Source organism: Marmota flaviventris, chromosome 9, assembly GCF_047511675.1.
Source record: "Marmota flaviventris isolate mMarFla1 chromosome 9, mMarFla1.hap1, whole genome shotgun sequence".
Taxonomy (NCBI): domain Eukaryota; kingdom Metazoa; phylum Chordata; class Mammalia; order Rodentia; family Sciuridae; genus Marmota; species Marmota flaviventris.
The window spans coordinates 6,229,772-6,254,771 of NC_092506.1; the positions used below are offsets into that span (position 1 = coordinate 6,229,772).

At 45.3% G+C, this 25,000-nt stretch overlaps 1 protein-coding gene across 6 annotated transcripts; it reads right to left on the bottom strand.

Annotated features, from left to right (window-relative positions):
- Positions 1–1,157: 1,157 nt before the first annotated feature.
- Positions 1,158–25,000, bottom strand: Rbm14 (RNA binding motif protein 14). 6 transcript variants are annotated; one of them, XM_027944026.3, is made up of 4 exons: positions 8,932–16,939; positions 7,546–7,968; positions 3,414–4,107; positions 1,158–1,600 (listed from the first exon to the last, which is right to left on the bottom strand). In XM_027944026.3, exons 2-3 carry the CDS (start codon positions 7,955–7,957, stop codon positions 3,422–3,424), a joined length of 1,098 nt encoding a protein of 365 aa, XP_027799827.1. In that variant the 5' UTR covers positions 7,958–7,968; positions 8,932–16,939; the 3' UTR covers positions 1,158–1,600; positions 3,414–3,421. The 6 variants fall into 6 exon arrangements, with proteins under 6 accessions (XP_027799827.1, XP_027799826.1, XP_027799828.1 ...); XM_027944025.3 differs by having other exon boundaries at positions 8,789–16,939; XM_027944027.3 differs by lacking the exon at positions 3,414–4,107 and having other exon boundaries at positions 8,789–16,939.

Below are 25,000 nucleotides of genomic sequence, written 5' to 3' on the forward strand. Positions count from 1 at the left end.
ACACCTAGCACAGAACCCATGTATAGAAAATAATTCATTCCATGTTTTATCAATAGAGCTGTTCCAATCTCAGCCATCTATGAATTAGAATGAATCAATAGGGTAGAAGTTAATAGAAAAAATCACCCAAGTAAATAAAACCAGCTGCTACATCTCATTACAACCCTTTCCTGAAAGTCTTATGCCTGGCATTATCATGAAGTGTTCAGGGTTTGCTTAGCAAATATTGAGACATGCCCTAAGTAGGCACAAATCTGTATGTTGAAACTGGGGCAAAGTATAGACAATAAAAACATGTAGAAGAAACTCTTTTGACAGAAACAAGAGGCCATAAACTGAACAGACTGGTGCATTTCTATAATCCCAGCGACTCAGGAGGTTGAGGCAAGGGGATGAGTTCAAAACTAGCCTCAGCAACCCAGTGAGAACCAACGTCAGCAAGACCCTGTCTCTAAATAAAAAAGGGCAAACATGTGGCTCAGTGGTTAAGCACCCCCTGGGTTCAATCCCTGGTAGCCCCCCCCCCAAAGGCAATGGCTCTTCCTTGCATTCAGCCCCCATCCTCATTGTTCAGTATCTGCCAGGTTTAGCACAAGCTATGAGATGTGAGCAGCATCATCATTCAAACATGCTTCAGATTTTAGCAGAGCTATACAAATTGATGATAAAAGGAATCACAAAGCATTACTGGCTTCTGGAAGTAGTGAAATGTTCTCTGGTGGGAGCCATTGCTCCATTTCCCATATGACATGAAAGGTAAAAGCTAACCCCTTCTTCCCCCAAACCACTTCCTTTTCTTAGACCTGAATGGGTGGTTAGAATGGCAGTCATAGGGTAGGTAATGACTATTTCTCTTAACAGGGAAAAACCTACACCTCTTAAACTAATAGTAAATAGTTGGAATTTTTTTGTTTTTAACAAGGATAGACCAGTGGAAGAAGTCTTCACTGGAATAAGGTGACCTGCCTGGGTTCTTCAGTATAACTTTTTTTTCTCTTTGGCACTTGTTAAGTCCTACCTATAATAAAGAAAGTAATGATGATGTTCACCTGAAGCTCAATATATTACAACTTCACACCCACCCCTTCTCTTTAAAAGTACAAATTAAGAACCACAAAACAAGCCAAAGCAAGAACTCTCTCAAAGCACACAAACCCTAAGTTGAAAAACCATTTATTTCACCGGAAAGAAAAAAAAGTGATTCAATTCTATAGGTCTATCCTCTGGGTCAAAAGAAACCCAGGAGCAGTGACCCTCTCATCAAGGTCATGCCCAAATCCAACACCCACAGTGTTGGCAGGAGGTGGGGAGGAAACAGCATAGCCCCCACCACAGTTTCTGCATACAATGAGGCCTGCTGGGAGAACAGAATGTGAACAGGAAAGCTACAGGAAGTACTGAACAACAGGAAGAACAGGAAAATGGGCAGGAGAGAGAGAAAAAACAAAGGAGAAGGTCTGAACTTAGCAAGGTAAATTAAGGTCCACGGTTCCTGAGGACTGAACGCACAGAGCCGAGAACGTCCCGGAGATGGGGTACCACGAAGGGTGTATTCTCATGCACAACCGCAGCTCGGAATTTCAGCCCACATACATCCCACCTGAAAGAGAGCACAATAAGGGGCTTTACAGCAAAGCTCAAAGGGATTTCCCAATTAAAACTTCAAAAGAACATCTTTACAAAATCTGGTAATTTGATACTCTTTAAATTTACTTGGACTAGTTCCCAAGTATCATTATCTGCGAAAGAGAGCTTGAAGGACAGAGAATTGGGACTGCTAAACAAACCCAGATTAAGGTTTTTCTCTAAACAGTCAATCTTCTTTCATAAGAAGAGGCAAAGACACTTCATTGCTCTTAATGTTAAAATTAGCATCCCCCAGAAAAGGTAATTCCACATCACAAACTGTCATCAGCACAGGATAAAGGGAAAGGTTTTCTTCTAGTGTAAAAAAGTCACCAGCATGTTTCAGTCAGGGAGTTACTGCCAAGGTCCAAGTTAAAAACCATTCAAAGTCTAGACAAAAGTAGTTATTATCAACTGAACAAGTTCTAAGACCTGAGGGCATCCAACTTCACCTAGGGAAGAAACTAACCTTTGAAAAGAAAGTACTAGGAGGGTATGTGTGAGCTATATCAAGTCACTCAAGTTTCTATTCTAGCCAAATCAGTTATTTTCTAGCCAGTGAACCCCAATTGATTCTTTCCTAGCCAGTGAACCTGGGCAAATTGCATATCTTCTGCCCTAATTGAAAGATGACAAAATATCACCTACACTGTTCCTACAGTATTAAAGATATCAATGGTAATGTAGGGAATACTCTAGGGGCTACTCAAAACTAAGGGGCATTGGGAATTACCCTTGAGTGCAACAGTAATCTCAAAAACTGGAGCCCAAAGGGGACAAACATGAAAAGAGAATATATTCAAATAGAGCCAAATGAATCATGAGGTTCAAAACATTTTCATGGAGAAAGCCAGAGGACTCAAAGTAAAGCTGGTAGCTCAAGAATATTAAATGTCCACAACAACCTGTGGGAAGATGAAGGGAGTGATCTGCTTATGGCAAAGCTCCCAACCCTGGTTTTAACCTTACCTGAGAGTAAAATTAACAGGTGTGTGGTATATTAACCATATACCTTGAGGAAATGAGGGACATTAAACTTAGCACTATGGGAACAGTTTAAAAACAAAAAAATACTAGAATGAACTTAACATTTATTTCAGGAATAAATCTTGAGCTGAGCAGCTAAGATGGATTTTGGAGTCTGGGCACTTTTAAGAGATGTTTTCTACTTCTTTCTGCTCTTTCAAGTAACTTCTATAAAACAAACAAACAAACAAAACAAAATTGTTGAACTGTTCCAGAATTCAGAAATACACTTCAAGATTTAAGATGATGCCATTTTGGGAATCTTCACAGTTAACTGGGACCTGAGCAGTGATGATCAATTAACTATAGTTATGGCCTTTATAGAGGTCATATCAGACCTTTCAAATAGCAGGAAGCACACAGGAAACTTGGAAGACCTCAATAATGTCACACACCTAGGAAACTCAACAAAGCCTTGGAGAAACAGCGTATTTGAGTCTGAACATCTGGGTCCCAGGATCAGTTCAATTATGGCACATAGGTGTGACCCAAGAATCACCAGCACACCATTCTTTGTTCTTCCAGGCACAATCTGAAATGACTCCCACTGCTGGGAGCCATGGGGAAAAAAAATAGCCAGGAGGGCCAAGGACATTTACTTACTTCAAAGTTAAAGCATTTAGGACTTCTCTAAACTCTGAACCATGCTATTAACCTCACCCTAACCCTGCAAAAGCAAGCAAGCAGGCAGCCTAATTGGAGCCCTTATAGGCTGCAGGAGAGATGGCAAACCAGAACAGGGGACACCCCACCGCTCTCACCTCAAGCTTTAAAAGGCTGAATACCGCGCCCGATCCGCATACTGCTCCCGCTCATACCGGGCCATGTCGTACAGAGAATTCCGCGCGGCTGCTGAAGCTTGGGACAACTCACTCTCATGCCCGTAACCGTAGCCCTCTCCAACAGTGGGGACGGGGGCTGTAGCGCGACGCAGGGGGCTCCGATCCCGCCCGTAATATGAAGTGGAAGCTGCAGTAACAGCAGCGGCAGCTGCTGCTGCTGCAGCGGCAGTGGCAGCAGCAGCTCCTGAGGTCGGCAACAGGTGTCTATCGTAGGGATCGAGAGAGGTGGAGGTGAGGTGACTGGCCATGGCTGTGTTCTGGACTTGTGGCAGCTGGGACAAGGTCTGCTCTGCATAATTATACGCAGAGGCAGCTGCAGCCGCCACTGCCTCATAGGACCGGGCAGCTCGGCAGCGCTTGTAGTAGGCATCGAGCGCTCCGTACGCGTTGTTGTAATACAACGAATCCCCATAGCTCATGGTGTAAGGCGTACGCACTGCTCCATATTGCTCATTATATTGCTCGGTCAAGTCTGCCACGCGGCCCGAACGATCTATTGGACACTCTTTGGACCAGTGCCCCTCTTTCCCGCACCGATAGCAGCCGCTCTGGTCTCCCATCCCGGGCGCAGTCCTAAGCCGGCTGGTGGACAACTGCACGTGCATTCGTTTGCCTTGAAGAAACAGACGCAAGAAGGGTTGCTATCACTCTTAGTCATAGCCCAAGCCCCTACACCCCAGCCATTGATCATAGCAATGACTTTACCTAGACAACTCTTAATGCATCACTGCCAAAAAAAATTTTTTTAAAAAGGGTCCAACATATAAATTCAGTATAATGATCTGATTTCCAGAAAAGATCAACTAGATGAAGAAATGTTACAGCAATGCCACGATTTACTGCTTACGAAGCTACTCTCGCTCAAAAACAAACATCTCATCCATTACCAAATAACACGGGCAAAAATGTATTCCAATCAGTGGCCAGACATAAAAGATATTCAAAATATATACATCACAGGTTTCTGACATCTCCAACCTTCACTATCAAGGCGAACTCGATTTGAGCAGGAAGATGCAAAAGCCAGTTCCATATCCCTACCACCACCACCCAAAATTAGAGAGAATTAAAGACTCTAAGGATACCACCATTTAAGATTGACCAAGCCAGGCATGGTGGTACTTGCCTGTAACTCAGGAGGCGAGTGACTCAGAGGCTGACACACAAGGATCGTGAGTTCAAAGCCAGCCTTGGCAATTTATCAAGGCTCCAAGCAACTCAGTGACATCCTGTCTAAATAAGAATTCTTTACAATATGACAACTAATTTTAGTGACCCTCTACTTGGGTGAAAGGAAAACAGGCCAAGTTGTTCACAAAAACTTCAATTTCTAGAAAGAATTACAAACTATGGAAGAAAAGGGGGATGAGAAAAGTGGAAAATGGATAATAAATTAGTCAGTAGACCAAACTACTCAGTTCAGCAAGATTAAAGTGCTTTCTCTCCTTCAAGTAAGACTGAGAGTCTAACATACACCTAATACTATTTTTCTTTGAAAATCACAATTTGAATTCTGAAAATAAAAAAACTAACAAAAGCAGAAAGTTTTTTGGAAAAGTTAAAACTAACTTCTAAATCTCTTCAGATATGCAATTCCCACCTAACAAGATCTACCGATTTACTGATAAGCAAAAATTCAGAAGGGATCCAAGTCCAGTGAAAAGTCTACAATGCAACTAGCTACAAGCACCCAAACATACAGATGTTAATGAGGTGAATGGTTAGAACCAAGGAGGAGTCAATAGATGGCTCTTCTAATGAGGAAAAATGGTAAATACATAATTTTACCTGCAAAATTAAAGTCAGATTACAGGAGACTTCTAGGTGGAGGAGGAACCCAAATATGAAAGAAAAGTCTGTTTTAACATTACATCTGGTTAAGTCCACGGTCATTAAAAGAATTAAGGCAATTAAGTACTTAAATACCTTAAAGTGCTAGCCTGTGTCTGGCATTTGCCCAGGCGGCCACTTTGGCAGGTAACAAATACTGGGAAAATAAGTGCAATCAAGAAACCAACTATGTAGTTCAAAACATAAAAGTTATTAACAAATGCACTGATGATTTGTGGATTTGTCTATTCTAATGCCAGAAAAAGACCTAAATCTTTAAAAATATCCAGAATCAACTTCTTTGAGTGGGCAAACAATAAAGAATATATGCAACACTGAGAAACTGAAATGGAAAAAGGCCAGTCTGGTATTTATCACTACTCAACACGCTCACATAACTTACTAGAAAGAGTAATGCTGGGCAAAATGACTGCTTGAGCCCAGGAGTTCCAGGCCAGTATGAAAACACAGCAAGACACCCTGCACCTACAGCCCACCCCCACAAAAAAAAAAAAAAACAAGGAAAGAAAAAAAGGACTGGGAATGTAGTTCAGTGGTAGAATACTTGCCTAGTGTGCATAAAGTCCTGGGCTTGATCCCCAGCACCACCAAAACCAAAAAGAAATGAAAGGTAACACTAAAGAATATAGAAAAAAATAATCATAGATTACATCAGAACTAACCTAGAGATCAAATGATCAGATAAAAAAATCAGTTGTCCTGAATAGATCACATGTCCTCCCCTTACCCATGGAACTGCTACTAGGAGACACTGCTTCTATGGCTAGGTTAAAATGTGGAAGTGTCCAAAAATCACACATAACATCACAACCCTTCACAAGAGCAGTCTTTGTTCCCAATTAAGTTGTTGACAAAATAACTCGTAACTAGCCAATTAAAAAAGGAAAGCAACCTAGACCCAGGAGACCTGTGAAACTTTTCTTTAATAATGCATAGTAATGCCCATGACACAGGGAACCCATTATATGAGGGAATGATTAGACCTCCAGCTCTAAGGCCCAATTTAAGTAAACTGAACACCAAAGATGGCAGTACTTGCTTCACAATAAGGCAAGTACTCAGGAAAAGAATTAGCCCTTACAGTGTTCATGTTGATATGGTTAAAAAAAACAGGCTTGAAATAGTCATGAGTTATGGGAATGTACTACCAATTTGGAATTTAATTACAACCAAAGGGAGGCAGCTTTTGACACTGGGGACCCAAAGAGATGGGAGAAGAGTTGAGAGTTCAGCTCACAACTCACCATAGTTTCTATCTCCTAAATGCTACTCTTGCGAAAGGAATTAACAGCGTAAACCAAGAGAAGAATAACAATACCTCTGAAATATACTGATAATCCACAATACCACCCATGCTGCCTTCTAGGCACAAAAACAACTCATCTAATCAAGGCTCCAATGTAACACTCATCTAAGTATTCTATGCACCAAAGATGTTAAGTCAGTCCATCACCCCCTCAAACCAATTTTAAGACATGCCCTTACTGCCCCCAAATTCCATGCCTCCTTCCCAAGATTCCCAAAATCAGTCTTTTAATTCTAGAGTGTTTTTCAGGATTACTACAAACACAATGCAAATGGACTAGACCAATAACCTTTCAAAGACTAGCGGTAGAACACTCGCCTAACTCGTGCGAGGACCTGGGTCCGATCCTCAGTACCACATACAAATAAATAAAGGTATCGTGTCCAACTACAACTAAAAAAAAACTTGAAAAAAAGACTAGTTATGGTTACTGTAAAGGTAAAAGCTGGGGTAAGGTGGGGGAGTTTAATAGGAATTCTGCCCTAAACTGTTGCTTTAACTAGTTCTTCTTATGTCAAATAAGGCATCATGGTGATACTGTGGTGCTGAGGCAACACAGTGAAATTCTCTACAATGTGCCCTACTACTAAAAGAAGAAAAAGACACAATAACTAGAAGTCTTCAAGAGAAAAGGATTTCTATATTGAGAGGCACAAAAGCCTTAGGGGTTCCAAATGAAAACCAAGTTTTTCCCAGGAGACTTTCCTTGCCTAAGATAAAGCCCTTAAAACTCATGCATTTTCCATTTCATTTTAAGTGCCTCACCCATATTAAATCCATCATCACCAACCAAGCAACAGCTGTATCTCTACCCACAAACTCTCCTTTTATTTACCCAACATTTTTCTGCACAGAGCCTTGTGTTCAGCTCTCTACCCAAAGACAGTGGTTCACCTTGAAACTCTGTGTTATCAAGGCCCCTGATGGCCTCCACTGCATCCTCTGCCCGCTCCATGTGTACAAAGGCATAATCTTTCACGATGTCACATTCAATGACTGGACCATATTCCTCAAACTTGGCCCGAAGCTCCTTGTTGGTGCAGGTGGGGCTGATGTTGCCCACATGCAACTTTGTTGAGGTTTTGCTCTTATTCTTGCTGGCTTCCACATTAATATTCACCCCATGAAGCTTGTAGTGATGCAGGTTGCGTATGGCATCCTCAGCTGCAGTTTTGTCCTCTATGTGCACAAAGCCGTAGTTTTTAATGATGTCACATTCCAGCACCTTCCCGTACTGCTCGAAGAGTGAGCGGATCTCTTGCTCTGTGGCCTCCCGGGGCAGGTTTCCAATGAACAGCTTCACCATCTCGATACAGCCTGAGAAAAAAGAAACAAAATTTCTAACAAAAGACCTCAGGTTAATTTTTTTTTTTTTGGGGGGGGGGGACTCACCACTGCCATCTTCCTTCACTAGCATATGTTTCCAATTTTGTTTCACATTCACATCTCCACACAGTAATCAAAAGGAAATGGGAGTGAAGTAAACAGGCCTGCTAAGGAACCCGCCTGAGAACCTCTAGGAAAGAGAACACGTCTAACAGGTCCTTAGTAGCTAAAGAGTTTAAGAGTTAGATACCTTCAAAGAATGCGAATAAAAGTGAAAATAAATGGACATCTGGGGATACTGAGCTTTTCTGCCCACTAGGTGGTCAATCATACGATAAAAATCTAACTACTAGGCTTGTTGGTTGATTGCCTGCAACTATAATTTGGCTCTTCCTCCCGCAGTAACATTAGCAGCCACCATTTCCGGAAAAGTGGGCCTTGGAATAGCTGTTTAGAACCTTCCTTTGGAAGTAACGAAGGCGGGAATGAGACCAGATAGCGCGGCGTGCAGAGTACCGGAAAAGCGTCCGAGTGGGGAACGCCTCTCTGGAGGTACCAGCCTACAAGCGCCTGCAGAATGGAGAAATGCCTGGCCAGAGGGGGGCTTCAGGTTCATTAACCAGACAACAATGTCCCAGGTCCTGAGAAACTCTCAAGACGGCTTGCAAATGCTCCATCTAAGGACAGTGGGGTTATCTCAAAGAAAACTTCGCGGCAGTAAGCCGAGCCAAGTAGGGTAGGGGGCAGGGTGGGGGGAAAGCCAGGTATTCTCGGGCGGGCGGTGTTGGGGGAAGGGCTGCTTCAGGCTTACCGCGCAATGCCGAGGACCGAGGTCGTCTCTCAGTGACGGGCGCGCAGGCCGCGACCCAACCAGGACACCCCCGACGCCCAAGGTAGTGAGACAAGATCTTACAAAGCAAAGGAAAGAAAGTGGAAGGGCTCGGAGTCTCTCACCGCACGGAAACCGGGAGGGCCTCTTCCTCGCGGCACGGACGCTTCTGACAAAACGCTAAAATGGCGGCGGCCGCAGCAGTGACTCTGGGTAGAGAGGGGGAGGTGACCTATCCACCGGATTGGTCGTTCAATAAAGTAAATGGCAGGCGTTCCCGAAGATCCTCCTCTTGATTGGTTACCGCGAACGCCAATTACCTGAGAGGCCGGGAAGAGGTGGAAACGTCAGTAACCCCAGAGCTTTTATGCGAAAGCCAATGAGCACCAACATTGAGAAGCCGAAGCCACTGATTGGGTAAGAGGTCGGCTTGAGGGAGGAACCACAAACGTGGGTCTCACCGGCGACTGGCGGCCCGCCATTAGGCGGAGCGAGCGAGGGCCCCGGTGTGGCAGTCGGTAGCTTCATGGCGCCAACTTTGTTAAGCTTCCACGTTTCGACACTTCCATGTGCACAACGCGAAAGCATTCTGCACTCCATTTTGTCCTCTACTCCAAGTTTCCCCCTCTAAACTCCCAAACGCCACCCACCTCGCAGCCTGGATGCTGTGGACAGTAGCTTACTCAGACACAGCGCCAGGTAAGAAAACAGCGAGGACTCCCACCTGAGAAAATCAACCTTCTCAGGCCAGTCAGTAACTCGCACTGTAGCCCTGAAAGCCCCGAAGCTCCCCGCAAATTTAAAACTACTTGTAGGCAGTGAAAGGAACTCTGCAAGTCAGTGGGTCCCGCTTGACCAGGTGTGATGGCCCAAAAGTAGGCCGGCCAGAGGCAGCACCATCCAGGAGGGGAGACCAAGTTCCCTCTAGCAAGCAGCCTCCCAGGATCCAAAATGAAACAGACCCCCCACCCCCTCCCTAAGAAAAAACGGGAGCAGCAAAGTTTTTTGTTGTTGTTTTATTTTATTGGGTGCCATCAACCAGAGCTGTAGGTTTTAACATCCCCCACCCCAACCAACCTTAGAGGGAAGAGCATTTTCACAATCAGCTGTAAACAAATACAATCAAGAACATTCTTCACAGGGTCTCACTTCCTCATCACATTTTCTTCCTCACCCTTTCTTTGGCTGCTTCATTTGATCCCCTGTTCATTGAGCAAGCAACTTCAGTCAAGACCCTTTGCAAAAGCAGCTTTTTTGAAGAGGAAGTTAAAGGGGAAAGGGGGATGCAAGTGCTGGATGTAAAAACTTAAAATATGAACAAAACAAGCCAAAGCAGTGAATTGTTGATGACGAAAAGGATCATCAGGAGTGGAGATGACACAAACAGAATATACTACCACCCAAAGCAGCCACAAAAGAACAAGATTAAGGAATTTTGTAAAGCAAAAGGTGAAGTCAGAGTACTAAACAAAAAAGGTGGATTTTATAACCCAACATGATTCAGGAATCCAATGGAAGAAAACTGGTGGAGCTTATTCTAGGGTAGAAAAAGGCAAGGTCCTTAAAAATCATGACATTTGGATATATGGTTACTAATCTTGTTCCTTCTCATCTTGGACTGTGATGCACCACCAAGACTGTTAACTGTTAACCCACAGGTTTGGTAATGAAGAAAACCAATTCTAGTTAAAGTGTGTTGCACATGCCTTTTCCAAGGGGACCAGCATTTGGTGGTAATCACAACACATAATAAGATACACATCTCTCATCTCCTTTCAGTGTGATCTTCCAATTTTTGTGTTCCAGAAACCCTGCAAACAAAGCTTTCTTCTAGAGTACCAAAGAATATGAAGTCAACTCACTCCAATCTCTACAAATCTGAGACAGGAAATACTAATCTTTGCGGGTTGTTTTTTGTTTGAGTGATAGGGATCAAACCCAGGGCCTCATGCAAAAAGCTCTACTGCTGAGTTACATCTGCAGCTGGAGACATCATTTTAGGACCACCATTCTTGCCAGTGTGCAGACACCCAAGGACACTCAATCTAATTACTGGATTTGCCTTCTGAAATCTCACCAGATCTAGTCATAACTTGCTTTTGCAAGTCACCCAACTAACCAATTAAAATATCCCAAGGCTTTTTTAAACCAATTACAACTGGGAGGGAAATCCAAACTCCTCTCCCTGGACTCTAATACCCTATCAAATCAAGTTCTTCCTGGAATCTCTCAATCTGTTTAATCACTACCACCCCTCTAGACACAAGAGCCTTATTGTACTAAGCTCAGACTGGAATATTCTTTCTGCAGATCCTTCATTGCCTGCACACACACACACACACACACACACACACCCCACCATTTAAAGGCTTCCTCTACTCCAACCTTGCCTTGCAACTCTATTTTTCCAAATCCTACTACTTGAAATTCTATCTTTTCATTTTCTGTCCCTCTCCTGGTTCCTGGCAAATACTTATTCCATACCATATTCCCAATGTTAAAACTGTACCTGGCACCTTGAAGACACTCCAATATTTGCTAAGTTAAAATATAAAAGAATGAATGCATGAGTTAATTTGATTACCAAAAGGAGGTGAGTTTGATTTCCAGTCAGTATTAGGTTAAGAACCTGAACCAGGCTGAGGATGTAGCTTAGCATTCAAGTTTTTGCCCAGGATGTGCAAGGACCTGGGTTCCATCCCTAACACTGCAAAGAGGGAAAACAAAACAAAACAAAATCCTAGACACTCATCAGTACTGAAAAGATATATCTTTATTCATAGTAGCTAGTCTAATTTTCCAATCTCCCTCAACAAAAAGTAGACAGCCAAAAGCCAGAGATAATCTATGCGAAGAGATTTTGAGCACTTTGACAAATGAAGCTTTAGGAAGAGAGGTTTGTAGCTTGAATGTCTTCATATGTTTATTATTTTACTGAAAACTAATGCAGCTTAAAATTGTGTGTGTGTGGGGGGGAGACAACTAATCCATTATTCATCGCTCTGAGAATGACACAATGTTTAACAGACCCTTGTCTGGAACATTGTAGATACCATTTTAGTGATTCAGATTTTGTTTGGTTGGTTTGGTACCAAGGATTGAACCTGGGGGCGCCTAACTACTGAGCCACATCTCCAGTCCTTTTCATTTTTTGAGTCAGGACCTAAATTTCTGAGGCTGTCTTTGAACTTGCAATCCTTCTGCCTCAGCCTCTAAACTGCTGGGATTACAGGCATGCACCACCATGCCTGGCTTTTTTTTTTTTTTTAAGATGGGGCTCTCACTTTTGTTGCACAACTGACCTTAAATTTCTGAGCTCAAGTGATCCTTCAGCCTCAGATTCCCAAGTCTGTGGGTCTATATAGGCCTGTACTACCATGTCCAGATATTTTGATGATCAAGTTTGCTGATTTGGGAGGGAGGTGGGGGACTGCAGATCAGGCTACCAAGCTCCTAAAAGGTAAAGTGACTTGTCCCAAGTCATCCAGAATGACATTTTATCAAAAGCATAAATATGTATAAATAAGCACCTGGCTGCAAACCTTAAATAGGAGGAATAATATTACATGCATATAAATGAGAAATGAGCCTAGACTTTTGAAAGGGAAATGTACAAAATTCCACATATATGGGTAAAACAGTAATGTCAGTGAAAACTTAGATACAAATAATCTATATTAGCCTCACACCCTTAGGGGTGAAAATTACAATTTATACTCTTAAAAACTCTGGTTCCTGGACCAGAAATGAATTACAGATAGGATAAATGCCCAAATTCTCTATGAATGGTTGGCTTACTGGATCCCTAGGACCAAATAGGCTTCTCAAGCCTCTAATCCCCCTCCAGCCATATACCCTTAGCCACCTATAAAGTTCCTAACCTTGCACAGTAACCTTTCTTCTTATCCAACACAGAGTAGTACTGCCAGAGAATAAAGGTAGCCAAAACTGGTGTAGTCCATTGGCCTAAGTCAATCCCAGGCATAACTCATAAAAATTCACTGCCTTCACTGTAACTCAGGTGCCACACTCACAACTTCATCCAAAGTCTTTGCTCAGAGCTGTGTGCTATAGCCATCTCAATCTATGATGGTTTGCATTTAATGAGAACTTGTCACATGTTCTTATTTGACCCTCTCTCAACACTAGCATACCATAAAGATTACAAGCAAAGTCCTGGATGGTTCAAATGGTGGTTCAATTCCTCGATCAAGCACTTTGTTAGCCATGTGACTTTTCTTCAGTGCTGGGGATAGAACCCATATATGAGCTGAAGAAAAATTATTTAATCTATAGCCTCAACTTCCCCTCTTATAAAGTAGGTTTAGAAATATCTAGCTTGGGCCCATTGGTGTTCAACTATAATCCCAGCAACTCAAGAGGCTGAGATAGGAGGACAAAATTCAAGGCCAGCCTCAGCAATTAAGCAAGACCCTGTCTCAAAAAATAAAAAGCACTGGAGATATAGCTCAGTTGGTAAAGCATGCTTGGATTCAATCCCCAGTATCAAAACAAAACAAAAACCTATAAAAATATCTATTTTGGTTGTTATGAAGATTTTATTAACACAAAAAAAGCACTTTGTGTGTGTGTGTTTGTTTGTTTTGTGTTTGATGAACTAAATACAGGGCTTTGAGCATGCTAGGCAAGCGCTCTGAACAACTGAGCTACATTCCCAGCCCTGAAAAGCACTTTCAACAATGTTTAGTACTACAGTGAAATGTTGGATGACAAAAATGAGGCAGAGTTCCTGACATCCAAAATCACATGGCAAAAAGGTAGCACCAGGATTCAAACTCAGGAAACCTGAGACAAAAGTCTTATTCTCTCAGTAGTTTTCAAATCAAGTCCCACCTCCAGAAAGTATTCTCCAACGACTGGGGATACCACATCCTCTCCTTCCTAACCTAATCACTTGTCTATCATTACTTATTAACTATAACTGTTTCATCGAGGTAGGTCATTGAAACTTCCACACTGTAACTTTCTCTAGGTCAGACCAAGAGCTCAGCTACCTGAGCACTGCATTTCAAGCATTATAGACAGATATTTCAAATGATTTACAGCTAAACCTGAAATCCTATTTTATAACCTTTTTAAAGGTATAAATTTTCCATATACTGTCCTCCTCTATTACCTAAATTCCTATTATTACACAGCATACTTGTCCATAAATCCAGTAATGAATATATTTTCATTATGATTTCACTCAACCATGGGAGTCCACAGACTTGACTTGGCTGGACAAAATGCCTGAAAAACCAATAGACTATGCAAGGACTTTGCCAGAGCTTAACTAGGGGTTATGACTAGTAGGCAGCCTACCTGTAGAGACTGGCCCCTCAGTGATAGTCCCATTCCTCCGTTACAAAAGATGGGGCCCCAGGCCCACCCTAAACAGAATTTAAAACAAGGTCCAAACTCAAGAGAGAAAGCTGGCAAGGCTAGAAGTCTCTATGTGGCCTTGTTCCAAGAATAAATCAACTAAAACTTCTCCAATGACTGCAAAGTTGTAGAGGTGACAGGTGTAAAGTTGAATGATCAGAAGATAGACTGAGAGCACATTTCCTAAAACATACATCAAATGTCCCTTCTCTCATTCACTAAATCCAACTTTTCCCAAGTTATAGGACCTTGGAAATCAAATTTAAAAATCAAAGTATGAGTGCAATATGGGATTAACACAAATGGCACAATTTAAATTAAAAAAGGGGAGTTTTAAAACATCTGCAAGAGAAAAGAAAATGACAAAATGATTTAGCTTTGTAGCTCCTTCTGGCTTGAAAGCCTGAGGGCTGAGGCAGCAAGGGTATCAGGACCTAAAAATGACAGACAGTTAAGAGTGATCAAATAGGCCAGGTCACTCTGAAGAGTTGGGGCTGCAATAAAGAATGTCAACACTGGCCCCGAAAGCACATTAAGCTTTTTGCAGGAATCATGGGATTGGGACAGTGGCAGAACTCTCACTGAAGAGAAAGGAAGATGACAGAAAGCCACATTGAAAAAGAAATATTGCAAATAACAGAGGCCACAATCACAGCCCTATAATTGACCCTCAATTTTCCAGGGTAATTAATCAAAGGTCAGCTTGTTAGCATGGCCCTCAGATCATTCCACCATCACACAGAAAAGTAATAAGAAACTTATGAAACTTCTCTTCCCATTCTTCCCCAGTCCTGCAAAGAAATAAAAAGGAGCAGCAAAGCACCCAAAGGCAAAGCAATGAGCAGAAAGAGAAGCAAAGAAAAGAGCTATGGCCCCCGTACCCCCTTGAATGACCCCATTTAGCATCCACAAATACAAGCTCATGGTTTTAAAACCACATTATTTTTGCACATTTGGCAGAGGGAAGAGGAGATCGAGGGCAAACTACTCTTGTCATAGGCATGTTCATATGACGCTAAGGAGGCAGACACCCCATCTGGACTCTTCTTGACACACATACCTCCCCAGTGAACTTTGCCCTAGCAGCCTCCCAAGTCAAAAATCTCTTAAAGCACCCTTTCCACAGGAGCATTAGTAGGTTTTCCTGATATAAACCCATCCAGCCAGTCTTATTTCATTCACCCATCATTACCAAGCCTCCATCTTGTTCTCTTGAAATTGTCATATTTTTTGCCCAGGTCCTCAACTCCCAGCTCTGGAGTAAGAGTATAGGCAGAATCCTCAATTTCTCACCCAATTCCAGCATCCCCATATTTCATTTTACTAGCACCTCACCCACTTCCCAGTCTGTTATGACACCTCCAAATATAAACCCAGCAAGAAGACATCTGAAAACCATTAACAGATGGGCACAGGGAAAGAAGTCTCAGGTGCTGTGATGGGTTGGCAGGATGCAGGACGACACTCCATGGTGAAATTCAACAGGCGAAGTACCAGGACACCCTGGCCAGAATGCCTCACAACTGCTTCAAATTTTCCCTGCCCCCTCCTTTCTCCAACCACAGGGCAGCATCAGATAGGGACATTACTCCCACCCGACTATGGCTCCCTTCCAGGTCCCAGCCCCGGTGCTCATTAGAGCCAACTGTCTGAAGGATATACCCCACCTTGTAAACACCATAGCAGCCCATTCCCCACTTAATATTTGAGAAAAGCCAACCCCTACAACCACCCTGCTGGAGCTCAGGTTGTTTCTGGAGAAAAGGAAGGGCAAATAGCCAACCATAGGCAGAGGAAAATGGGTATTATATTACTGCATTTTGGTGTGACCAAATTGAGGGCTAAGAAGTCCAACCACTTGGTCTGGACTCTCCTGCCCTAAAGATGGCTGAAAGCTAGTAGGACGCCGATGAGCTAAATCCCACTGGGGCAGCAGAGATATCATTCTAATTCCCACATTCAAACCCCGTTCCAAACCCACCCTGGTTTCTGAGGCTATCTGCCCTTTAGTTGTCATGACTTCCTGGATGTCAAACTGGCTCCTCTGACACTGAGTGCAATCAAGACAATGACAACCAGGTTTCCAAACTGCAAATCGCCCCAAGTTTTATTTGTAGTCCATACAAAAGGGGGGGAAATTAAGGTTTTCTAACACCACCTACTTGGGGAGATGGGGAATTGGGACTGTGCTGCTCACCATCGCTAGAACATCAGTGGTGAGCAGGGATTTGGACACATACCAACTGACTGTCCCAATAGGATCTCAGTCTCAACAGTCTACAGAGGAACAATCAGGGCCCCCTGGACTGCTGGCACAGCTTGGCGCACAGGAAATGGTTAAGCTAACCCTTTCCTGGCCTCCCTCACATCTAAAAGAAAAAGGCGCCGCCGACCTCAGCTGCAGGTTGCTTCCCCATCCACACGACCTTAAATATCGCGCACAAAAATAAAAGGGAGCCAGGAAAAAATAAAAACAAAAGTGATTCCCATTCTGGAGAGATGGGAGGCAGGGTAGAGGGGAAACCGCAGATCTAGAGCCAGTAACAAGATGTGATGCTGAGGCGAAGGAACAAAGTAGGTTACTGCCAAACACTCAAAAGGATGGTCTCCTGGGGAAGGCCCACATGGTAGAGGGAGGGGATGAAAAACCGCAATGGGAGAGGTATGGGCCAGAGTGGTTATAACCTGGGTCTGCACCCTACCTACCTCTCCCTCCCTCCCCGTGGTGCCCCATCCCCAGGATGGCCCTACATGCGGCGCTGGTAGCCAGAGTGCATCTGAGCTGCCCGCAGGTAATCATTATAGGAGCCCGAATAGCGTGCGTAATCGGAATGGGCATCGGGCAGGCGACGGTAATCCAGCGAGGACTTTGTCGGCGAGCGGCGGAACGAAAGCTGCGACTCTGATAAACGGCGGTAATCAGAGAGCTCGGCTAAACGCCGGTCGGAACCATACCTAGTCGAGAGAAGAAGACAGTTGGTGAATGAGACAATTGAGGGGAGGGCTCCAGATGGGCATGGGGGAGATGCCAATGGGGACAGGGAGGGTGTGATCAGATTGGTCTCCAACAGTTTGGTTTCCTTTTGTCAGAAGGTTCTTCACCCTATCCAGGCCAAGAAATCAAGCCTGGGTTCAACTCATTAGGAAACCAAGCCTTCCACTGAAGCCCTCCTTTCCGAAGTGGCCAAGGTGAATTTTGGTCTATAGTCCCAAACCACAAACAAAATATCCCCACCCATGGGTCCTACACAAAGACCTTGGTTGTTTATCAACAGAACGGCGGATGAAAGCAAGGTCCCCAACTTCCCAGAGTGTGGACGCATCTCATAAACTTGCCTTCAGCCATTAAGTGCCAAAAGGACTACTCTTTCACGCCCACCCCCACCAACACCAGGACAACCAGGTAACAGGCTTAAGAATCCCTGAGACATAGGGAAAGGGTATGAGCCACAATCCTGCAGGCAGTGGCTCCTATGGCACCTGGGCTAGTCTAGAATGGTGACATTTTCCCAGCCTGACTGGTACCACCCCAGGCTGAGCTCTGTGCTCCACCTGAACCCTGGTGACCAGAAAAGTTCACAGACACCGACCCCCTCGGCCTCTGCACACCCCACAGGAGTAAAGGAGAAAAGACCGAGGAAGGGGCCTAAAATTCCCCTCCCATGCCAACCTCAGCCCCTTGCCCTAAGCCCCAGCTGGGGGCAGAGGCGGGGGGGGCATACAGTACCTTTTCGACATGGCGACAGCCTTTTTGTAGGGATCGTCGTAGCTGGCCCGGGGTGGGGAGAGGCGGGTACGCTCATAGGGCGGCGGGGTGCTGTTGGCGTTGGCAACGGCCCCCTGGGACATGGACAGGTAGGCTGCAGACGGCTGACCTGCCCCATCGTAGGCATTGCCCGGCTGGCCACGGTAGGAGGCAGCAGCCTGGGGATGCTGCTGGGCAGCATAGGAAGCAGCCAATGAGGCTGATGACTGAGTGCGGTAAGGAGCTGCCAGGGTGGCAGAAGGCTGGGCCCCGTAGGCAGCTGCGGCACCATAGGAGCCAGTGGCCGCAGCAGCCGACTGAGCCCCATAGGAGCCTGACAGGCCCATCGATGCTTGGGCCCCATAACTATTCAGTTGGGTCTGGACAACTGGCTGGGCCCCATAAGAGCCAGCCATTGGGGTAGTGGCTTGTGCAGCATAGGCGGCTGGCTGGCTGGCATAGGCAGCAGCTGTGGCTGGCTGTGCCACATAAGCAGCAGGCTGGGAAGAGTAGGAAGCAGCCTGCTGTGCAGCATATGGGGCAGACTGGGCATTGTAAGAAGCCGAGGGCTGGGCATTGTAAGAAGCTGCCTGGGCTCCATAAGCTAGCGAGGAGGCTGCAGACTGGGCCCCATAGGAGGCAGCCTGAGCCCCGTAGGAGCCTAGAGAGGAAGCTGCTCCCTGGGTGTTGTAGGAGGAAGCAGCTGCACGAACCCCATAGGAAGAGGCAGCCTGGGCGCCATAAGAGGATGGCTGGTTACCATAGGAGGCAAGGGAGGAGCCCTGAGCCCCGTAGGAGTTGAGCGAAGAAGCTGCCGCTGCCTGACCCCCATAGGAGGAGAGGGCTGAGGCTGAGGGTTGGGCTCCACCATATGGGCCGAGAGAAGAAGCTGCGGCAGACTGGGAGCTAGGGCTAGCCAGCTGGCCCCTGTATGGGGCCCCAAGGGAGACAGAGGGCTGAGCGCGGTAAGAGGCTGCCTGGGCTGTCATGGGCTGAGTCCGATAGCCGACACCCAAAGAGGCAGAAGGCTGGGCCCTGTAGGCAGCTCCCAGCGACACTGAGGGCTGGGCCCGGTAGGTGGCTGGCTGGGCCGTCAGAGGAGCCACATAAGAGGCTCTGGGAGGTGAACGGCGCAGGGGGCTTCGGTCGCGACCAAAGAAGGGTGGCGTGGGCTGACGGGCTTGCCCATCAAAGCCACCAGTGCTGTTGCCAAAAGCCTGTTGGTAGTCGAAGGTGGCAGAGAAGCCACCAGTTCCAGGGAATGCCGTATCCCCAGCCCCTGGTTTCTTGGTCTTGTCCCCAGACTGGATAGCCAGGCCAGGCCCCTTCTTCTGACCCTTGGTTGAGAGTTCCACGTTGATGCGCTTGCCCTTCACTTCTTTGCCGTTGAGCTGCGCGATGGCGGCTTTGGCATCTGCTTCCTTCTCCATGTGAACAAACGCGTAGTCTGATAAAGCAGCAGACAGAGGGTTAGCAATTAGGGGGGCAGGGCATGCTACCCGATGGGTCCCAAATTGGATACAACAGCACCCAGCTGTTGCCAGTTACCTCCAGGCCACCAAACCCTCCTCTCCAGGAGTATGTCATAAAATATTGGCTCCCACATAACAAAGCTTCTGACTGTCCCAAAGAGTCACCTTTGACTAGGGCTTTTTCCCATTCTCCCCTTTCCCCCTGCCACTTCACCCAACTCCCTGGTGAGAAAAGAAAGAGTAAAGATGAACTGCAACACAGGATAAAAATCTTCACAGCTACTGTAAGAATAAACCAGCAGACAAAACAAAGAAAGGGTTTCTGGATCACTCAATTATTCAGTGTTCTCATCCCATGCTCACCAAACACCACCACTCACCTTTGACACTTAGCTCTCAAGCACTAGAAACAACTACTCACATTTTGGCACAAGCCATTTCTCAGCCTAGATTAATTAAGGTGAAAGAGACTCAATTCAGGCAAGAGACTACAAAGAGCAAGCAGTTCACAAAATTCCTCCAATATAATCTCCCCTCTTTTCATATTACTTTCCAATTTTCAAAGTACTTTCATGCACACAACCTCACTTGGGCCTTACAACAATCCTGTAAGGTGGCACGACAAAGGATCATCATCTCCACTTTACTGCTGGGCAAACATGTTCAAGAATTTTTATGCGGCTTACCCTTGCCCAAATCAAAGTATATTAATGCCAGGACCAGTTTTAGCTCTTCTATGCCCCATGCCCCTTTGCTACACCAATCTGTCCTTGGGACAGATTGGTGTAAGGTATAACTGTGTAGTATGAAAAAAAAAATGTAAGCTTAGAAAGAGAGATGCTAGACCCTATGTACACCTACAAGGTAAGGGAATGGAAACTAAGACCCCCTCCCCCTCAGGCATATTACATCCTCCACCACTTCCTCTTTAAAGGACAGAGAGGTATACCTTATCCTTTGGAGTTCTGTTCATAGGACAGACTGCACACAGGAAAGACCTGGTTTCTCAGCTATGAGGCAAGAAGCTGTAATCACTGCAAGCTAGAAGGTCACCCCTGAGGCTTCATTCAAGACCTGAATGAATTGTGTGAGGAAGAGGAACTAAGACAGGCTATAAATCTCAAAACTGAACTATTCATCTACTACAGAAGAAAACTTTAGAAAGGAAAAAAAATTCTCGGGGTTGTGTCCATACTAGAAATTGTAGAAATTGCAATGGTGCAAACAGGACCTGAAGAACAATGAGAGGAGCTTGTCCCTGAGCTCTGCAGTTAAAGGCCCTATGGTTATTTTAAGAAAAAAAATCCAAATGCTGGGATCCAATCTCTGTCACATTAGTTTAAAAAATAAAAAGATACCTCGAAGAAGTTACCAACATCCTATTTTCCAATAAAAGATATCCTTTTTATGACCTTCAAACAAGTGTCCTTATTTTTAGAAATTTTCATTTTTAAAAATAATGGAGATACCCTCGCTTGCATACCCACAGATCTATTTCTCCTAAAGAATATTATCTTTCATCTCTAATAAAACACAATGTCATCTGTACACACAAACTTGGAACCTTCTAAAGATGATAAAAGAACAAAATGAACTACCTCAACCCTCAAGTCTTCAACACTCCCACAGACAGAGCCTGATTCCTTATTTACCAATTATGAAAAGCTAAGCATTCCATTTCACTTGGCCACACAGTACTAGAATTATCCTCTGTTCTTCATTTTGGATAGCTAGCTAAAAACAGTAGCAGGTGGTCTAACGTCTCTAAAAACAGAGACTGTGCTGACCCTCAGGAATGGCAAAACCACCTAGAGAATGCAATGACAAGCAGAAAGGCTCACTCAAGGTAAAGAGAAAACAGGAAGATCTGCTAGAGCCTGTAGGCAGACTGGGGGAGGGGGGATGAAAGGGGACAATCTCCAGGCACTGTGAGGGATTAAGGAAACACACTACATTCCTGATTATTTGGTCTACAAATTCCCCCCAAACATCCATTGTCTACTCCCTACATAGCTGGGTTTTATTAAGAGATCAAGGAATAAAATTTAAAAACTGAGATTTCAGGTCTGGAGATGTAGCTCAGTAAGCAGAGCTCATGTTTAATATGTGTGAGGCCCTAGGTTCAATTCCCTGCACTGCAAAAAGAAAAGGCGGGGTTGGTCTGATTTCACATGTTCAGTTCAACTGACAGCCCAGATGAACTATGTAACTGATGATGGGGGAAGATACAATTATAGCCAAATTATATCTAAGTTTCTAAGCCTGATATCTGAAAGGAATTATAACTAGGTTTCCAAATGACTGAATCACATCAGGGTTAACTGTGTCCCATCACACTGAGTAGCCAAATTCAGGCCTAACCCCATCAAAGATGCCCAGAATCCCAATTCCTTCCCAGCCATCAGAGTAGCAGAGATCCGAAGAACTCCAGGAACTCTTTTGCCTGGATAGTTAGCTCAAAGTAATCTCTCCATTAAGACTAGCATTAAACCTAACAAGTAGTTCTGCAGATACCTCCTAATGGTCTGATGACATCACAATCCCTCTAGTACCAAAGTTAAGAGAATCCAGAAAAACAACTTTTCCTATCCTAAGATGATTTTTAAAAGACTTTGAAACTATAGAGCTCGGTATATAAAGGATGGCTACCCACACAAGAGAAGGGATAATTTTCCTCTTCTGACTCAGACCTCCCCTGAAGTCTGCAATGGCCAAAGTCTGCAAGTGGTTCTTGAAGCTGTTCATCTTTGAACACCCAATAGGACACAGCTGCAGAGAGTGGTTACCACTGTTGCTATGGAGATTTTTGGTCTACAAATCATATCTAAGCTCCTAGAGTAACCAAGCAACCATGTTTTTCTCCTGTGAAATAAAACAGAGCTAGCTGTCCTGTGCTTTTCAAAGACTTGACAGGGCTGAGGGTGTGGCTCAATGGTAGAGTCGCTAGCACAGCATGTAAGGCCCTGAGTTTTAACCCCAGAACTGCAAACCAGAAGACCTGACAGCAAATCAAATGCTCATTCACAGTCAAGAAATGAGTAAGCTATTTATTGAGCCAGTCTCTTCTATAACATTCCCAACTTTAAATCCTAAGTTTTTTCACCCCTAAGAACTATAAAGACATCAGTGAAGGATATCAGTGCATCAGGTGCTATTGCATATAAGCCTAACAAACAACAATGGAAGACACCTCCCTGAGGAAGTCAAAGCATTTCAGCTAACAAATGTTTACAAAGGAACAAAATGCACAAAATTTTCCCTCTAACTCTCACAGGGAATCAGCCAGAAATTCTAAAACTCATGTAAAGTTATCATGCACTTTACCACCACCACCACCACCACCCTTCCCCGGGTCACTTAGTGTTGATCCCAAACAAATTCAAGAACATTTTTGGCTTTCTCTATCACTTGAGAACAAGCTTCTTGATCATGAGTTCCATAGAGATTGCCCCCAAGTACTGATTCTAGACTCTCAATCTATCAGTCACCCTGCCTAACAACTACAAAAGAAACCTAACAGATTAATTAAACACAAAATTCTCATACCCCTTGCTGGCCAAGTACCCAAACTGACACCCTCCCACTCTTTCATTCTCATCAAAATCAAAAATCCATGCACCATACATCCTGCCTCAGAGCACCCAGCAGGAAAGCCCGATTCCGGATAGTCTCGTGGACTTGCATAACCTAAGTTGAGGAAAATAGAATGGAGTATTAATGCAGAATAAGAACTTGTTCCTAGCAAGGGACACAATGACCTTTTACATTTCCCCAACTTGTGGAAAGGACAAGGAATGGCCAAAGATGTGCCTTTACCGGACAACAAATGAAATATCTTTGGTGACCATGAACAAGCAACTGCACCCATTTATTTCTCATCCTCAAAACGTCTCACACAGGGTAAGAGCAGGCATGAATCCAACACCAGGAGGGCATCACATACTCCCAGGTGCATCCTTGAAAATAACAGGGCAAAGTTAACTCAGATCTGTTCCCAAGTGGAACAGAGACAGGCCACATATACACAAGGGCTGACCCATCAAATCTTCCCCAAAAGAGAAAGAACTTAGGGGATAAGAACCCAGAATATTAAAAAAAAAAAAAAAAAAGAAAAGAAAGAAAAAGAAAAAGAAAAAGTCGACTGGGCTCCAAAAAGGAAATCAAGCCTAAATTATGGTGACACATTTTTCTCAAAGAAAAGGCAAACTAGGGATCTGCTCTGAGAATTAATTCAAGCAATGACAACTCTCAAGTAAATCGTTTTCAGCCAATGTTTAAGGAAGACCTCTCACACATCTCTCCCCATAATCCCCTCAGCCAAAGTATGCCCCCTTGCAAAAGTCTCCAAGCTTATGAAAGAATGACACTGCCCTGGGGCATCAGTTTGGCAAGTAAAGCTATACAAAAGGGGCCCTCATAAAACAAATCTCCTTCCACAAGCAAGAAGGTCAGGGTTTCCAGTTAACAGATCTAAAATCGAGCCCAAAGGGTGGGGAAAGAGGGAAAACAGGTTTAAGGGAGTTGGACCACAGAGCTGCCACGTCTAACCCATCAAATACTGAAAATACCAAAGTGGCTCGGAAGGGGCCCTTCCTGTACCCATGAGGAGACCCATGCCAAACAATACTAAGAGATCCCAGCCCGAGAAACGTCCAAGGGCCCCGTTACCTTCCGCTTGGGAGCATTCATCGGGAGGGAACACGAGGGCGGCCTTGGGGCGTCAGCCCCCACCTTTTCCCTCTTCCCTTGCTCTGACCGACGTCTGGAGAGGAAGTGGGGAAGTGGCGAAATCTTCCCCGCTCCATGATCCGGCTTGTGCCCGTCACTTCCCAATTTCCGCTCGGTGCCAGGCCCAGGAGACCAGAAGACGCGCCCCCGGTACACTCGCAAGTCTCTGGCGCGTCCCCGGCCCCGTGGTTCGGCTCGCAGTGGCCGCCGCACCCTCCCAGAGCCGCTTCCTCCCACTTGGTGAACGGTGCCTGGACCGCAGGGGAGGAGGGTGGCTCTGCCCAACGCACCCCCAACACCTCTGGCCTCGCCCCAGCGCACTTCCCCACCCGGCCCAACCGCGCAGTGACCGACCCCCGGGTAAGGGGCGTGGCTAACAGGCAGAGTGCCCCGAGCGCGCCCCCGCCCCCGAGCGTGCCTCCGTGTTACCTTTTACCACGTCACACTCGATGACGCGTCCGCGGCGCTCGAAGAGGCTGCGCAATTCCTGGCTCGTGCATGCAGCCGACACATTGCCCACGAAAATCTTCCAAGTGTTCAGCGGCCTTGGGCGCGACATCTCCACCACGAGCGCGCGCCCCGGCCGCAGCTCGTGGCCGTGCAAGGCCTCGATGGCGCGCAGCGCGCCTGCGTTCTCGCGCATGTGCACGAAGGCAAACTGTTTCATGACGGCGCAGCTCATGACCGTGCCGTAGGGCGCGAAGAGGGCTGCCAGCTCCTCCGGCGTTGTATCCGCCCCGTCGACGTTGCCCACGAATATCTTCATTTTGCCGCCGCAGCCGCCTTCCCGGAGAGCCGGGACCGCTCCTCCAGCGACAGCCGAGACGTCCGACCGACCGGCAGTCCTCCCCAGGAATGGCTGGC

Bases quoted from the DNA above. Each gene is read 5' to 3' on its own strand.
- Rbm14 (XM_027944023.3), bottom strand. From the start codon at position 24,902: ATGAAGATATTCGTGGGCAACGTCGACGGGGCGGATACAACGCCGGAG. The intron at 19,384-24,565 runs GTAACACGGAGG...CTGCTTTATCAG, and splicing joins CGAGTGTGACGTGGTAAAAG to ACTACGCGTTTGTTCACATG. The intron at 17,147-17,918 runs GTACTGTATGCC...TCTCTCGACTAG, and splicing joins GCTGTCGCCATGTCGAAAAG to GTATGGTTCCGACCGGCGTT.